Here is a 17,630-nt window from a genome sequence, read left to right as displayed (position 1 = left end):
GAGAAGTTAAAGCCTGAAAATATTTTTTTCTGTAATGAGTCTTTAAAATGGGACCCTTCTCGTCAAATGATTGATTTTAACTGCCGTAAGTAGTTTAGAAAGTGGCGGACTATCTTATGTTACACCGAGTCTTATGCAGGCGGAAGGATACATTCTAATCGTCGCGGTTGACGGCACTGGGGAAGTTGCGGTGGGCTTCTGAAAGACGGATCTTGATTGGACAGAGCAGAACCGCAATACTCTGCACGCTGTACTGCGTATTCTGATTGGCCAAGGCGGATCTGCAATGCGTCAAACCACGGCGCGGCAACGATGGAAGGAGGGAGCGAAGCCACCCGTACAGTGCTATGTGTGTTGGTTAAACGGACGGGGTTGGTAAAAGAAAAAGAAAAAAAAAGAAAAACTTTCAGGTAGTTCCCTGGTGAGGTGTAGTCGCGAACCACAGAGGATTAATGAGTAAAACTTGCTGCAAATATGAGGCTTAAAATCCGTTTAAATTCAAAGTTTTTATACTGATTATTAAATGGTGAATTAGTTTTAGCAGATTTAAATCAAGACGATGGACGCAGCACAATTAACATTATGAAACTAAAAAATTAACGTGGAAAAACGTGACAAGTGTTAACCAGGAAGTTTCCTGTTTTATTTTCTAATTTTGGTTTCTGGGTAAGGTTTATGTCATGACACAAGATGCAGGGGCACAATAACCTCGAAAATAACCATTTTCTTGGAGGGTTCTGAACCAAGGGATGCCCAAATATAGTTGCAAAAGCCCCTGCATTTGAACACTGACAGTAAAATTTTAAAAAATGTAAGCTCATCACAGAGAGCAAAGAGATTGTCAGCTTTTCAATGTGACTTATTAATCAAAGTTTGTGTGCTTTTCTGCTGAAACGTGGAATTATTTCTTCCACTCATTTGAAAAAACAAACAAAACCCCCCACCAAAACAGTTTCTATATCACAAGCCTGTAGCAGGGCTAGGAGGGTTCAAAAGAACCCATCTCTATGGCAAAAGGTCCAGTATTTCTTATTATTATTACTATTATGTCCTCATTTTAAATATTGAAAGCCATAATTCTGAACTTACCCAACAACAGAACACCAAAACAAAACAAAGTCCTATTCGAGTACCTTTGTGATTCTCCTTCCATTTATCATTGTGTTAAAAACTTGTGTGTGACACATCATACAGCCCAGCTGTGTCATCTGAAGCTCAAAACAAGTCTTTAAAAATGATGGGAGATGCTACAAAAAAGTCAACTACTTGGGGGGGAGAACACTCTCCACACGCCTGAATCATGATATTTCAGTGTGCATGAACTATAAGCTCATGTGCATAAACAAACCTGCAGCACACAACACCTTTGAATCATAAATTTATTAACCGTGTAAGGTAATCAAACTGTGTTTTTTTAATAAAAACAAATAATAGCTTTTATGTACAAAGGATAGAATCACGCCCAACTTCAGAGATCACTGCACACTTCACAATTAAACACTGTAGCTTTGAATGTTTAATTTTGAGTTTGAGTGTCTGTCCAGTTATGGGTTGGCATGCTGCCATTAAAGTAAACTCAAGTTGGCGTGTGTTTGTGTGCTCAGTCCTCCAGTAGTATATCCAGTTCTTCAAGTGGCAGTCGGAGTCGTAGTTCTTTTTCCGTCATCAGATCTGCAAACTCCTGGAGATGCTCAGGAAATAGCTGAACTGCATCCATGTACAAACCCTGATTGCACGTGTGCCATACACACACATTTGCATAAATGCAAATGTACATTCAAACACACCCCACACAAATAAAGGCAGAGAGAAAAGAATACATTTGCTAAGTAAAGTTGAAAAATGATGTAGACAAGTCAGCTGCAGTAAGGCAATATCACTCAGTGTCTCACCTTAGCCCAAGGAATATTTTGTAAGGCCTTGTAGAAGATCCCTTTGGCTTTATCCACCTTTCCTTCTGACACCTACAAAAGCACATGTACACATAAAGATTACACACATTAAGTGTAACCAAAAGGTTTTACTGCAGGTCAATATTTGTTTTTTAAATTTACACGACCAGCTTAGTTAGTTCTCATACTTCTTTCTCTAAGTAAATATTTGAAAGATGAAAAAAACATAGGCTAAGGTCAGAGTTCAACAAGCACACTAAACATGAGCACTAACTGAGGAGCAGAAGACTTTCCAATAATTTTAGAAATGCACATTTTTGTTTCAAAATGAATGGCTTTGATATGTTTGGAAAATATTTTAACGTCAGTATAATGTTGTATATTAAATGGTGCTGTAAAGCTCTCTGGTGCTCCATTCCTTTAATTTCAGTGGACTACTGTTCTAAAACCAACATCACAATCTACTTTTGCATACACCCTAAACATTAATATTTTTTTTGCATCACTGTAGGCTCTGATTAGCTTTTTGGATGGTTGTTTCAGACAAAAAGCCAGGCTAAATGAAGTTTTTATCTGTAATCTTATGTGTATAATCAAACTACAGCTAAGAGGATAATACATTTGCCCCTTAATTCTTCACTTTTCCTTAAACTCACCATTCAAGGACAGAAAATGTGATGAAATAAGATGATGATTAAAAAAAATCTTACCAGGAAGTGCATGTACATCCTCCAAAGTAAAGGACAATGAGAACCCAGCTCAGTTGTTATGGCGTTTTCAAACAGTCCACAGATACGGTTGCTGAGGCCATTCTCTGGCATGATGGGCAAGGCAGCGTCATAGCAACAAGATCTATAAAAATGACAAGAATAAGCAAAAAATATAGCTCTTAATCCATTCTTACTTAATTAGCCTTGATAATGCATTTTTATTATTATTATTATTTAAAATAACCTCTTGTGTGTAGAGATTTAGGCCAGAATCCATTAAAGCAATTGCATATCCACGGTTCCTACTCCAATTTTTCCAGGACATATTTAGTGATAGCTTAGTTGATATGACAGAAATAAATAATGCCTATTCACCAGTATGTTCCTTTCTTAGGGAAGTCACATTCAAAAATGTGCACTCTATAATAATGAAATCCTACATGCTGATAATAATGAGCATAACATGTGACTTTAATACTACTGTCCTTAGGCTTCTATAGTGCTTTTCTAGTTGCCTGACAACTCAAATGCTTTTTACAATGCAGGTCACACTTACCTTTTCACACATATTTACATATTGATGTGAATGGCTGTTACATAGAACGACCAGCAGTTTAACTTATCCCATTTCTATTCATTCATTCACATTCACAGGACGCTGATGCAGCAGTGAGAGTAATTTAGGTTAAGCATCTTGCCCAAGAAAATGTCAACAATTTCAATATAGTTTTGTATTTTCAAATGCAGAAGCTGAGGATTAAACCCAAAATCTTGTGGCTGTGAGGTGGCAAACTTGACCTGCTGATCTGCAATCGCCTCTCTAAGATCCTTAACAAAATTCACATTACTGTGTCGACCATTTTTGGTAACACTGATATAAAAATAGGAGGATGTTTGAATTCTGCACCTAGATAGAACAAGATTTTCCAGGACATTTTTTTCAGTCATTTATCCATGACTAGAAAATAAGTCTACTGTTTTCCAAGTCTTTCAGGACACATGGGAACTGTACATATTGTTTTCATACAGATCACCGGTGCAGGTTAACCCCATGCATCATCTGTTCGGCTCTTACCTCTGAGCAGCATCCACCAGCTGCTTCCTTTGTTGTTCAGCAACAATAGCAAAGAGGCGTGGTAGCACCCTGTTGTTGTCCCTGGATACAGAGTGGAAAAAACGACGTGCCCTGCCAGCACTATGGTAACGGTTCTCCACCTGAAACACAGGTTAAATGAGGATCATCATGAATGAGGAGAACAGAGAAGCTCAGAAGAATGGAGGAAGGGAAGTGACTTTCTGATGTGGTTTTGGCCCACAATGAATGTAAGAAGTCATTAAATGAGGAGACAGTAGCTTGCCTGTATGTAGATGCTCCACAGAGGGGCGCTACTTGACCAGGTAGAAAGGGCAGAGGTAAGCATCTGTCTTAATGTTGGCAGTGGGAAAACACGTTTACTCATGTGGTACTTGAGCAGCCTTGCCTGCTGCACTGCTATTTCTTCACACTCTGCAGCTAGCCTGTTGATACAGTGCCTGCTGGTGTGACCTGCATCAGCTGAGGGCTTGCTACCGTCAGTGCTAGTGTTGCTTGCTTCCTTCTCACTACTTAGTGGTTTATCCTCTGTCACTGTGCAGTGAAGATCTTCCATCTTCTCTCTAGCCTGGTTGTAAATGGCATTGGCTGCTTGGATGCCCATGGTGAGGTACTGGAACAGGGCGTAGCAGCCCACCAGGCCTCTCAGCCTCAGCTTCTGCCCTAGCAGGTCCTCTTCACCTGGTGATGGGATGAAATGAGGAGAATAATTACTACTGATCATGGGCTATATACTTCACATTTATGGCTATAGTATTGTTTGGATACTAAAGGTTAACCTTCTCTGTTGACCACAAAGTTTTGGATGTTTTCATCGAGGGCTGTCAAGCCAGCTGTCAAAGTCTGCTCATAAGACTTCCTGGCTTTCAGGATGGAGACTGTAGAAAGAGTCTGTGATGACGGGGATGACTGTGATGAAAAGCTTCCCTCTGCTAGCCTGGTTAACAAGCTTACAGCTGGAGACATGGTGACATCAGAGTGGCCTTCTTTTTGTGAACCCTCCCCATCCTCCACTTCCAGCTGGGCCCACAGCAGGCACAGCTCACAGAGGGAAGGGCTCCTCAGCCCTTTGGCTCCCCCTAATGCACAGGCCGTGGAGAAAACTTTGCGAGCCTCATCAAAATTGCCCAGCATCCATTCCAGGTGGGCGTACTCCCGCCAAAGCACCAATGAAGAGCGGTTGTCTGGTTCCTTGAGAAGTTGCTTGGCAATGCGTTTACTGCTCTTGCCTTGAGAGCGAAGGCGCTTTTTGTTGCTGCCACAAAGGCAGCGCAAAACCTGGGACACACACACAAACAGACAGAGGTTAATCAGTGCAATAGTTAAACCCCTTTAAGTACAATTAAGATCTTTACTTGAAACTATTACAATAAATATTCAAATCTAAATTCAGCATGATGACAGATTAACCAACCCGTACCTTAAGCTTCTCATACTGCATCCAGCTGAGAGACAGGATGGCTCGGTGCTGGGCAGGAAGAACAGGTTGGACCATCCTGAAAACATTGGTAACAAACCTTTCCCCCTGTTTTCCCAGCCCTGCGCACTTTCTTGTTCCCCGGAGAGTGGTCATGTGACCCACAGAGTTTACACCAAGGTCAGGTAGATCACCAGAGGTCAGAGGGCGGCACTGCTCGTTCCCTATGATGTGGAAAGTAAGACATGATTGTCAATGCTACAGTTCAAGTGATGTACAGCATTTAACAATGTGCATATACAACAGGAAACAAACACTGACATACTACATTCATGAGTGGAAGAGAACCAGGGGAGTTAAAACACTGTTTAAGCTCTTTACATGAAATCTGTTCCATGCAAGTTGATAAACTCAATCTATCCTTTCCAACATTCATCAAATGCATCATCACCCTGGAGTCTCAAAATAACATTACTCTGTGCATATTTGCTTTAGAAAAGCCCTGAAGATGAGGTGGCATCTTTCCCAGATACAAACTTTAAACCGTTTAATCTTGATTTTTAAAACTTTTCCCATGTAGTCTCTGATTGACTTCCAGTAATTGTTCATCTCAGAGCAATCCCAGAAGACATGGCAATGATTTGCTCTGACTATCCCACAGCCTCTCCAGCAGGCTGTCTGTCCTTCTGTGTGCTTAGTTCTGGTGTTAAATAAATCAATGGTTTTCCAATTAAACTCCCTCCAGGACACTAAGTTAGTTTTTAAAATATTTAAAATAACTGGCCCAGGGGGTCTTTCTCAACTTAATGTGTCTTGTTGAGTCTCTCACTTGTGCTGTTCTCTGGTGTCTTAGCTCTTCCCAGCAAGGCATTCAAAGAAAGATGCAGCAAGGACAGAGAGGGACAATTTACTAAATGAGAAATGCTTCACTCCACAGTGTCAGTCTGTGTAACATCAGATACTGATGAAAGCTGTACTGCAGAATCATCTCAAACCCAACCATACAAAGGTACAAAAACATTCTTTTAAAAATAATTTCAAAAACCTTGTAGATCATTTTAGATATACTATATATGGTTTGATATCTTAACCTTAAAATGTTTCTATACATGCAACAATCACTGACTTGTATGCAGTCTAAATCATTCAATGTGGCTTCGGTAGAGGTAGTGCTTTGGTTGTTGAATTTAATCATCCTCTGAAATCTGTCCATGTATAGATGCATGTTATTAAGTATGATAACTGAGGCTTTTTGTTGCATCTTATTTTGTGAGCTGCACAAAAATCCACCACAGAGCTCTGTCAGTTCAAATTGATATTGTTGTTCAAAACCAATAAATATGATGCTTTCTCCTCTATAAAACTGTAATGTTTATTATTATGTTTCACTATCACTGCATGTTGGTGGTTAAAAAAGTAATGATGACACCCATCATGTTATGAATTCAGCTAAAAGACTTGCATGAAGTATACTTCTGTACTCTGAGCTCCTTGAGAAGCCTCCCTTCTCCCTGATCCTCACCTCCTCTAGGTGTATGTAAGTATTAATTTTTGCAGCTATTTTAAAATGAGTCCTACTCTTTTTCATTAAAAAATGTCTTTTTACTCCTTATAGTTTTAGTCTCTATTTAGTTTTTTGGTTTAGTTTTTCCATTTTACTTAGCCAATAAAAAGTTGTGACATTTTAGTCACTACTCTCAGTCTTATGTTCTTATGTTTCTGTCTTTAAACCAACTTAATGAGCCAAATTGTAGAATTATTATGACTCTAAAGCACTCATATTAATGCACTATCAACATTTCATAAATTCAAAATAAACTGATATTAAATAGTGACCTTGAATAAACTTTTACATTTTGGGGAATACTTAAACAGCAGGGATGGGATTTTTATTGATGTCCTTATTGATACTCCTATCTTTAACGGGGCTGAACGATTTGGGGAAAATAATCTAGTATTGTAATTGCAATCTAATATTATTTTTAAAGTTCCTCATGTTGTGTTTTTTTCAACAGACAGAACTAATAAATCACGAGATATAACCAACACAATATTTTATAGATTAAACAATCTGGTCTTTCCTGTAGGCCAGGCCTAAGTGTTAAGATTAAATTAGATGATGCATACATCAACATGGATCACATTTTTTATTTATTCAATCACAGGAATGAATTGACCGATCTGAGTAACATACAGCCTTGTATTGAATCATCATGACAACTAGGGCTGAAAATAGTTTTGAAAAAATATTCAACTGCGACTATTTTGACTCGTATTGCAAATGCAGTATCAATTGTTGTATTGAAGGGATTGATCATTTTTATGCCATTCTCGCTATGATTAAAAAAACATAAAAAATAAGGAAAATTGAATTTTTTTGCAAACTTGTCCAGGAAAACGTGACACTTCAGGATTTGCATGATGTCTAGAGCATAACAACTCTGGTATTTTGTAACACGTCAGGTGAAAGCAATATTGCACCCTCTGCGATTTAAAAACTGCAGTAGGCCATATTGCAATGTAATCTAAATTTCAAATAATTGCCTAGCCTCAATCTTAATCCATTATATCAATACCCTAATATATTATATTGTTGAAGGTGAAGCCCAGTTTTAACAGAACTTGTATGACCATTGAACACATCATGTTGACATTCAACTTACCTTATTAGTCTTTTTTCTGAGTTGACTTTTAATTTCACATCATCTAATGAGCAAATGAGCTTTTATCTAGCTGATTTCAACATGGATTTCAATAGTGGATTACTATTCTTAACTATCTATACTGAATTTTAAGTTTAGGTGTGTCTACCACAGCAGTTTGGAGCAAGGATGAGGAGGACTGTCCTGCAGCCTCAGCTTATGTTTTGTGTTAGTAACAGCACTAGCCATGGAGTTTGTCAACTTTTCTCAGCCATTTGAAGGTAGCTACTGCATTTAGTTTAATTCAATGCAAAAACTATCACTGGCAAGAAGACAGAAGAATTACAGATTGAACCTACCCTGGAGTATAAAGTAACCGATTACATTTTCTCACAGCACTGTCACTCTCTGTTACTCTCACAGTTGTAATTTTTACCCTGAGTAAGGAGAGAAAGGTTCTCCAGGAGCAGGCCAGGCTGGCAGGGGGCAGCGGAGAGCATGGAGTCAACAGGCAGCCCCAGGAATGAGAAGAAACGGAGAAGAAGACGGAACTGGAGCTCGGGTGAAGACAAACAAATAAGGGATGGACCGATGTCGTCAAACAACACCTAAAGTTAAAGAGACACAATCAAACAGAATTCTAGCTTCTATTATAGCTTCATAACACCAGGTTGTATAACATGTAAACATCAAACATGAGCAGAGACACCTTGATTCAGTACCTGTCTGTCAGGGTCCTCACAGTCTTCTTCTGATTGACCCTTGGCTTTGTCAGGCCTCCAGGGCAGCCAGTGGTCTGCTTCCCGAGATGACTCCACATCCAGCCAGATTCTCCATCTTGGCTGGCTTCGATCCTTTACCTCCTCCTCCTCCTCTTCCTCATCTTCATCCTCCTCTGTGGACACAAAAGCACACAGATGACAACATGGAAAACATTTTTAAATGATTCAAGCCAAATTCATTTTTCTTTATTTACTGTTTTTCAACAATAAAAGAAGTAAAGGCAGTCTCATACTGTTAAAATGTTAGTGTGCCTGTGTTTTACCTGCACTGGGCTCTAACCATCCTCCCCGCTCTTGTTGTTGCATCCAAGCCTTCCAACCTTTGGCCCCAAGCTCTCCTACTCGCGCCTCCCCGCTGTCCCAAAATGGCTCAAAGAATTCAACCTGTAAAAGCCAACAGAAACACACACTTACTACAAACAATAATTCTTCTTGGTTTAATTTAAAGGGGATCTGCTGTTTGTTGACATTTTTATTGGTATTTTCTATGTCAGTGTTTCCCAACCATTTTTCCTTGGACCAATGTTGTGTATGGATGTTGTCTCAAGAAACAATCTAGGTTTCTATAGTTTTTAGGTAAATTTGAAAAATAATTTCTAAATTAAGGCTGGCATTTTTGTGCAATGCATTCTGGGTAGTGATGCCATCTTTTATTGCTTTTTGTGCCTCTTTCTTGTTTTTCAATTCAAATCATCTCTATGGTCAACTATAACATTTTCGTATTTTATTCTCACCTGCCTTTTTTTGTTTACTCAAAATGTGAATTGTCTACAACAGATTATTTACATGAATAAATAATGACTTTTTCCTGTTTATTTGTATGGTGCAATAGAGAGGGTGGGGAATGAGGGGTGGGTGCCCTCACTGAAAGGCAGAGCAGGTAGGGAAACCTCCTGGCATATATCTATATAGTCTTTTCATTGTCAGATTGCTCACAAATTTAATTCTTTTGGTTGACATTTATACTAAGTATGACATTTGGATGTTACTAAACGTCATAGCATATTATACAGTGTTAAACATTTTGTCTACCGGATGACTGGAAAAACGTTCCTTCATTGTATTTCTACAAGAAGCAATTGTTAAAATATGATATTTCATGTTTCTGTTCAAATACTCAATGAATTGCCAGATTAATGATTCCACATTACATCCAAAATTTGACGCTGCATTATTCTTTTAACTACAAGTGTCCCCTTGATTAAACAATCTGGCTCAAGATTCATTTTTGCTTCTTGGTTTTGCACTGCGCAGGAAAAAGAGATTAGATGTGACTTTTTAACTCCATCAAGTAAACATTACAGATTCAGCCCATGGTAATTCTGTAGGTAGATTTTACACAAATGACGTTTTTACTTTTTATTTCAGATTAACACTTTTACTGGAGCAAATTCAATCAGTTCAGTCACTTGTACTTTTTCCAACCCTGCAAAAAGATAGATTGTGGCATCTGCAGCAGGTCATATACTAGAGTATTCCTCAGGCTGATGTCGCCTTAAAGGCTCATATGGACCAAAAGACTACAGGAAGCAGACAAGAAAGCAAATACTTGCACTGTAGGATAATCAAACTACAGATTTTGATCCAGATTAATGGTCAAAATTATTTTTGGGGTTAGGATAAGTCTAACTATTTAAATCTTGAAATTAGAATAAAAGGAAGTGTCAGTGCAGTTTAGGTGCTTTTGTGTTTGTGTTGATTTACCTGCTGCTTAGTGGACATTTTTCGTACACTGTCAGGTTTGTAGAAAGTAAAGTCAATCATGGCCTGAAACAAAGCAATGGCCTTTTCTGAGTGACCAGCTTGGCGCAGGAAGTGACACTGCAGGGTGAAAATATCTGCACAGACACAAACAGACAACATGTAAGATGTACAAGTTTTCATAACTACTGACCAAACAACACAAAAGATTTCTTATTTAAAAAAGCAAGAATATCGTGTAGTACATGCACAAAAAAAGTGTCTGTGTTTTGAAGGGTGGTACACTTATTTAATGAGTATGTCACTGTCTTCCTTAAATGGCCTCTAAAATCAAACAAAACTGGTGAACATTGAACTACATTAGTGTTACCCAACATATCCTCCTCGATCCCTGGCAGAGCCGGATGAGAGACCATGCTGCCATCACGCACAGCACCAAGCGTACTGAGACATTTCCCATAGGCAGAGTTCACCTTCGACACAGTGAAGTTGCTGAAGTAGCTCTGGGTGAACAGCAGATACTTTCTCCACAGGGGGGCACTGTTTGGGTGTACAAACACCTTAATGCAATAGAAAAAACTTCTTGTTAAATGACCATAAACCAGAGACATAATCATACTTAGGCATTTGATGAACATGAAAGTGATTTAAATGAAGGCATATAAAGACAGCAGACATACCAGTTTCTTCCATTCTTTAGCCAGAAGTGAGGGCTCCCACAGCTCCTGACAAATACTGAGCCTCTCTAGTTGTAGTTCGATGCAGGTTGGGTTTGTGGCGACTGCGCGCTCTGCAATGCTCAGCTTTTTCTCCAGGACTGCTCTGTAAGAAGACTTGCGACGCTCAGCCAAATCACTGCCCTGTTGTCGCTCCTCTTCACCTCCAAACACTGTAGCATTCAGCTCCTCCTAAAGGAGATGATACAGATAGAAAGTATTGATGCATGGGAAGAACAAGGTACTAATATTTCCAGACTTCAGTACAAACTGGATGCAAAAAGTTTTTAAATTGATCTTGTTGGTCTCTTGAGCCTGCAGCCACGCAACAGGCTGTAATGTCTGTATGGCAATCTCTACTTACCTATTCTACAAAGAATTTTAGAATCTATGTTTAAGGGTCTGGATTTTTCAGCATCTAAAGAGTTCTGGTTTCTGTCTGTTGTACGTTTGTAGTGCTAGCTGTATTGACCAATTATGCATCAGCAAGAAAAACAGTCAGCATGGACAGCTAAAGCAAAGTGGAACATTAACCATACTTCGACCTACCAGCTTTCATAGGCAAAATTCTAACAATGGTTTATTAATCTCTTTAAATTAGGGCTGAAAACCTCCAGTTGGTTGGCCAGTTTGTTGGTCAATGAACTCTCGTCAGACCAAAATCTTGTCGGACAAGAACAAAGCTAGAAACAGAGAGGGTGCAGGGAGCAAGAGACTTGACAGAGGTGCAATCCAGTGGCCTACAGAGGGTGAGCATTCATAGTTAGTTAGTTAAAACAGTGCTGCAGTGAAATACGATGTTATTTTCTGATTGTTCCACAGCGTTTATGCAGTAAATGACTTCAAAACACATCAACAGAAATGTACAAGAAAGTGCAGGTGAGCTGTAGCAGTTGCTCTGTGTCCCTCTGCCCCATCATCTAAATACATTTTGTTAAGTCTTATTAAACTCACATTACAATGCACATGTCAAAGTTAGTGCCTGTTACAGACAGAGAGCACATGAAAGAGACAGCAATGGCTCATAGACTCATTTCCTGGACTTATTTTGAATTAACCTCAGTAAATATGTGTTTCATGCTGTCTTGACAGTATTTATGTTTGTAAATTACACAGCACACTGGAAAAAGTGGGTCCTGTTAATCGTTAATGTTATAAAATCAGAAAAAGAAAGATATTTGTTGAGTATAGAATTCATAAGTTACTGTGTCAGATCATGAAAATCACATTAATATCAGTGGATGTATGCTGGTCTGCACTAAGTCAGCTGTTATTACAGTACAACATAATGAAGATAAATATAAATTACTATGCTTCAGAGAGCTTGCCAACAGGTTCCAAGATCGGCTGAAAAGTAGCATTTTTTGCAAACCTACAAGTCTTCACGGATAAAAAAAAAAAGTTATTATAACTTTTTAAACAAGGGATTTCATGGTCTAAAGATTCCCATTTAATGTTAAATAAATGAATAAATAAGTAAAATAATGCTATGGTTACCTGGTATCTTATAAATTCTATCCATAGTTGTGTGTCTGCTGGCTGCTCTCTGAGTCGCCTGTTAAACTCCTCAGTCCTCCCGGTTGAAGGCGTAGCACCATGCTCAGTCTGTGTTTCCTGCTTCTGTTCTTCTGTCTGGTCCTGCTGTCCTTTCCCTTGCAGCCAAAGCGCCGTGGACGAGTCATAGACACCAAGGGGATTGACAAATGATGTCTGCACTCTGCCAACTGGAGCAAAATATTCAAAGTTTGATGTTTTAAACAAATAAATAAAAAGATCAAAATTACAATATACATTATGGCATACAATATCAAATACCTAACAGAAAATGTTCATTCAAATGCTGAAATATTTCAATATAACAGAAGACAAGCTTGATTCCTGGCCCCAAATCAGCGTTGCTTGGACATCTATTGTGGGTGTTTTAACTTATAATATGATAAGAAGGTGAAACCCTCAAGTGCTATGTTCCTTCTACTTTAGCTATAGCCATTAAAATAACTTACACAACCCAATGTTTTTTTCTCCTGGTGTTTATACTTATATAGATTTTATAAGCACAGATTTTAGTTCAATGCTGTTCATCTTCACCACCTGTCATGGCAAATCTCTTACCCATCTGCCCTCCTTTTTTCTCCTCATCATCACCCAGTGGGAGGAAAGAGGTAGGCTTTATATCACTGCTGCTCTCAGGAACAGTTGGTATTGCAGGAACAGGAGGCTCTGACCTCAGCATCTGGCGACTGATTGTAGAAAAGTATCTGTCTGATGCTTTTTTCTTGTCTCCACCTTTCTGTTTCCTGTTTGACTCCGAGTCCTCCCAACTTACTCCCTGTCTGTGAGGGACCAGACCCAGCGATGAGCTTCCTTTCCTCTTATACCTGGCACACAAAGACAGTTTAAAAATATCATTGGAGTGATATTAATAACATTTTGATCCAGGTAAACACCTGTCTTACAACTGTAGTCTGCAAAATTGCTTCAAGCACTGTAAAACCCAGAATATAAGTTGTACTTTCATTCAAGACTCAGTCTGATTATTTAGGGGTATACCGGTAGGTAAAAAGGTTTAAATTGTTGTCCTGTGTAAAGTTTTACATTGTGTTCAGCAGAGTTCACAAGGTGCAGTTTCTGCTGCGCCACTCTTTAAGTACAAATCATCTTCACTGTGTGGATTTTGCACATCTACTAAATGTAGAAAATAACTGAGCTCTCAGATTGAGAGAATGATTATTGTGAAGTACAGACCCTTAGCCTGAGAGCTTTCTGCCAACCTCCACTTATAGCATGTTGTCTTGAAGTCAATGTTTAGTTACTTGACATTATACAACAGTTTTCTTCAAATACAGACTTATATTTTAATGAGGAGGAAAAGCTGGTAAAACGTGGCACCAGCTCCACCAGCTTGGTCTGCAACGCTATGTTTCTAAGTACGTGGTTGTTGATTTGTTTGTTTGTTTTTTTGTTTGTTTTTTCAACATTTTGTCTTTTTTATGCCTTTATTGTAGACAAGACAGTGGACAAAGTTGGAAACTGGGTATAGAGAGAGTGTGATATCGCATGTGGGAAATAAGCCATAGGCCAGATTTGAACCTGTGCTGCTTGCATCAAGGAAAACAGCCTCAGTACAGGGAGCGTGTGAATATAACCACTAGGCTACCTGCTCCATCTCAACATGTTTTGAGAAGTGAAATTCTGCTTGCATTATGCTATAAATGGGAGCAAATTTTCAGTAGCATCAGGGTGTGACCACTGTGTGATACAGGCAACAAAATTTGTAGTCATGACAGGGCATCTCTTAGCATTTTACACAGGTATATTAGTCACATTTCTATTTAGGATGCAACCAACTTTTTGGATTAATTCAACCTTTGTTTAAATTTCAAGGAGTCATTGAGAGCATGCTGTCATTTTTAAATTATGTCAAGAGCACAATAAAGACAACCAGCATGACAGAATTATACAAAGTACAAAAAATGTTTACAACACAGGTAAAAGCAGTCACACACAAATGTGGAATAATTTAGAATCATGGTTTTAAATTAAATGATGGGAACAAAGATTTATAGTTTGAATGTTTGTTGTTAAGTGTCCATAAAGCAGAAAAGCTTAAAAGCAGTTTTTCAAAAAATTAATTGTTTGTCCGTGGAACTCTGAACATCAGCCAATCACTAGATTGTGCTGCGTAGTGATTATGAGGCTGATTTAACAAAGATATGATATATGATGGCATTTTGCCAATCTAGACTTTACAGAAAAATAAAAATCAATGCCTATTACATATCACAGTAAGAGATGCCCTGCCCAATTTTTATATAAAATGCAATGATGTGTAGAGTAACTGTCACCAGAAATAAATCTAAGGGCCGAGTGATAAATGGAATTTAGGAGAGCAAGAGTGGAGGCAGAGGCATTCCTGCCAATAAATAAATCTAGATCGGTTTAAAAAGAAAGCCTCGATGCTAAATTTTCTGCTGAGCATTAGGAAGATGGATTTGTTTCTGTAAAGGAGTTATTGACGTAGCTTGTTGGCAATTGTATAAATGTGGAATTTGAACATAAGATTTTGGTCAAGCCAGGTACCAAGAAATTTATATTAAGAAATTTATATTCAGATGGATGAAAGAGTAGGTAGTAAAAGTGTGTCTTGTACACTTGATTTTTTGATACATAGAATGTTATTTACTTGGCAACATCTCCTCTGTAGAGGGACTTGTACGTCCAGTTGGCTGGATCTGCTTTACGGTCAACACAGAAGAGCTGCTCTGTGGGTGTCTGGAGGTCATCCAACCAGGAGAAAAGACTTCCCAACGGAGAGGACTGGGGACTATACGGATGCAAACACAAACACACCACCCATAAATACATGGAAGAAAACAGGCAGTGCTTCTATGTGCATAATAAAGAGTGTCAGTATGTGGGGTGTGAGAGTGTGTCCCTACCCATCTTCCTCTTCCTCCCTCTTGAGGTCACTGGGATAAATGGTTTCAGAGTCAGAGCCGCTGCTGTCAGAATACCTTCCGCTTTTCTTTTTGTGTTTTTTCTTCTTTTTCTTCTTTTTTTCACTTTTCTTTTTTTTCTTCTTAGATGGCACATGGCTCTTTTCTTCTTCGCTCTGCTCTGCAGAGCTTACATATTTATCAACACTGTGGATAAGACATAAATCACAATTTGATCAAATTCTTTGCAACATTGCAACACTTAACATTGTTCAACAAAAAATAACTACCTAAAGACAAATTTAAAATGTATTTCACAGTTTTTTGAGTTCTTTAAATTAGGGATGGGAACAATTAATCAATGATTGATTGATTGGTTGTTAAGAAATTGGTCGATTGTGGGGAATTTACTGTCATGACATTGTGGGTGGGTTTTAACAAAAGCAATGAGACATCTCACCCATCAGGGGGCGATTCAACTTAAGGAGAGAGGGAGAGGGCAAACAGAAGAAGTACTCGAGCAGTGCAATGCATTATCTCAATTTGCACGAAATTCAAAATGAAGAGAGCGATGCGATAATGCCACAAAAATGGCAGCCAACTAAGGCTATTGTTTGTTGTGGTTGTTTTGGGGTTTGAATAGTTTTTTGAGATGCTTGCATATTTTTTTGCGAATCCCCGCAATAGGTAATACAATTGACCATGCCTTGTTTATGTTTAAGAGCCCTAGGCTTTCGAAGGGTGAAATAAATAAATCATTGGGAAACACACTCATTAGTTACTTGTTTTTGTTATATAGGGAAATGTTATACATATATATATAAGACCATGTATGTATGTTTTTATACATACATAATGATAAATCAATTAATTGATCGTTAACATTATAGATGCTCGAGTTGGCAGGTTTCTTCCAAACGCCCATCCCTTCAAATACAAGTAATCATAGAAAAACAATCTCTAATCAACATATTTTCTATCAGGGTTATGGTTTACATTTCGACAAAAAGACACAGCCTGAAAACAAAGAATAGGAACAAAGAAAAAAGGTGGAGAGCATGTAAAAAGCACCAGAAAATGTAATAAATGAGTAAAATATATTAATTAATTCAAAGCATGTGTTAAACTAAAATAAAAATCAAGAATAGGATGCAAAGTGGAGTGTCTAATGAGCCAAATGTTTTCGAGTTGTACCTCGATTCCTTCTGGTTGTGCCTGTCGATGGTCTTCTCAACAAGCCGATTATGAAGAGAGAGGGCATCTCCAGTCTTAAAACTCTTATTTTTCAGCCAGTCTAATTCTAAAAGAATAGGGAAAAATATACTGATGAAAACAGGGAATAAAGTATTTTGGTGGTGATCCATCATCCGCTGAAAGTCCTTTCAGCCTGTAGGGTGTCAGGATTGCAACATGTAGCCTTAATGTTGTGTGGTTTCATCATATATTAATAATGCCTGAAAAACAGAAAGCGTTTGACTGAAGCGTAAGAAGCTATGTTCTGAAGATAGATGGATGCAGAAGCCTGATTAAACTAAAAGAATATTTTTGATTTAGAGGTGAGAGTTTTGCAGCATATTCCAGCACTGTCATTGTGTACCAGGGAACCTGAGTGATTGTTACAGTTATGTCTGTCTGAGATTATCATAACAATCAAAGTTCTCTTTTATAAATGGAAAACTCTTTTCCAAACATGATCAAAGGCAAAACAACTGAAATACAAATAGAGCATCATAATGGCTTTGCTGTTACTTTGGGTTACTTTATCTTACAGACGTGAAGAAAAGCGACCTTTCATTGTTTTTAACCTGGTAGGAAGATGAATCTATGCTCACGCATTAAACATCGATTCGTTCATCATTTATCCCAGATATATTCTTTAGAAACAAACATTAGATAAGCAGATTCTCAGTCGGTTTCCATTCAGAAGAATAAGCCAGCAATTGACAGGTGAGATATGTAATTAAAGCTAAGGCATGTTACTTAACTACAACGACAAGTAGACGTTGAGGCAGCTAATGTCGGTTTACTTTTCAGTCTGTTGGATTTATCTCCCAAACAAAATGATAGGAACGTATTTAGGAAAAATAAAAACAAATAGAACAACTTTTTGGCTTAAATGAGGGACTACCTTTGGACGAATCTTCAACCTTGTTGGCCGCTTCTTCAGCAAAAGCTGGAAAAAGAGCCATGACAGTAAAGTCGCGTCAAAACAGTCGCACGCTTATGACGTCACTCGAAAAG

General features: G+C 38.4%; 1 protein-coding gene across 1 annotated transcript; it reads right to left on the bottom strand.

The window, feature by feature from the left end:
* Positions 1-1,380: 1,380 nt before the first annotated feature.
* Positions 1,381-17,630, bottom strand: nrde2 (NRDE-2, necessary for RNA interference, domain containing). The gene is made up of 19 exons (XM_041813517.1): positions 17,518-17,630; positions 16,584-16,689; positions 15,393-15,596; positions 15,137-15,277; positions 13,066-13,331; positions 12,451-12,677; positions 10,918-11,145; positions 10,608-10,797; positions 10,241-10,374; positions 8,800-8,920; positions 8,477-8,649; positions 8,191-8,362; positions 5,116-5,336; positions 4,475-4,973; positions 3,961-4,376; positions 3,678-3,817; positions 2,603-2,744; positions 1,893-1,964; positions 1,381-1,726 (listed from the first exon to the last, which is right to left on the bottom strand). The coding sequence occupies exons 1-19, from the start codon at positions 17,576-17,578 to the stop codon at positions 1,601-1,603; spliced, it is 3,639 nt and encodes a 1,212-aa protein (XP_041669451.1). The 5' UTR covers positions 17,579-17,630; the 3' UTR covers positions 1,381-1,600.

The sequence above is a fragment of the Cheilinus undulatus genome, linkage group 18 (assembly GCF_018320785.1).
Source record: "Cheilinus undulatus linkage group 18, ASM1832078v1, whole genome shotgun sequence".
Lineage (NCBI taxonomy): Eukaryota > Metazoa > Chordata > Actinopteri > Labriformes > Labridae > Cheilinus > Cheilinus undulatus.
The sequence above is the reverse complement of the archived record's forward strand: the minus strand, read 5'-3'. Positions and strand labels throughout refer to the sequence as shown.

What these genes read in the sequence shown, in the direction of transcription:
- nrde2 (XM_041813517.1), bottom strand. Translation starts at nt 17,578, where the DNA reads ATGGCTCTTTTTCCAGCTTTTGCTGAAGAAGCGGCCAACAAGGTTGAA. An exon ending in TACAGAGGAGATGTTGCCAA is followed by an intron (nt 13,332 to 15,136) that starts GTAAATAACATT and finishes TTTGTGTGCCAG; the next exon opens with GTATAAGAGGAAAGGAAGCT. An exon ending in GATCGAGGAGGATATGTTGG is followed by an intron (nt 10,375 to 10,607) that starts GTAACACTAATG and finishes GTGTCTGTGCAG; the next exon opens with ATATTTTCACCCTGCAGTGT.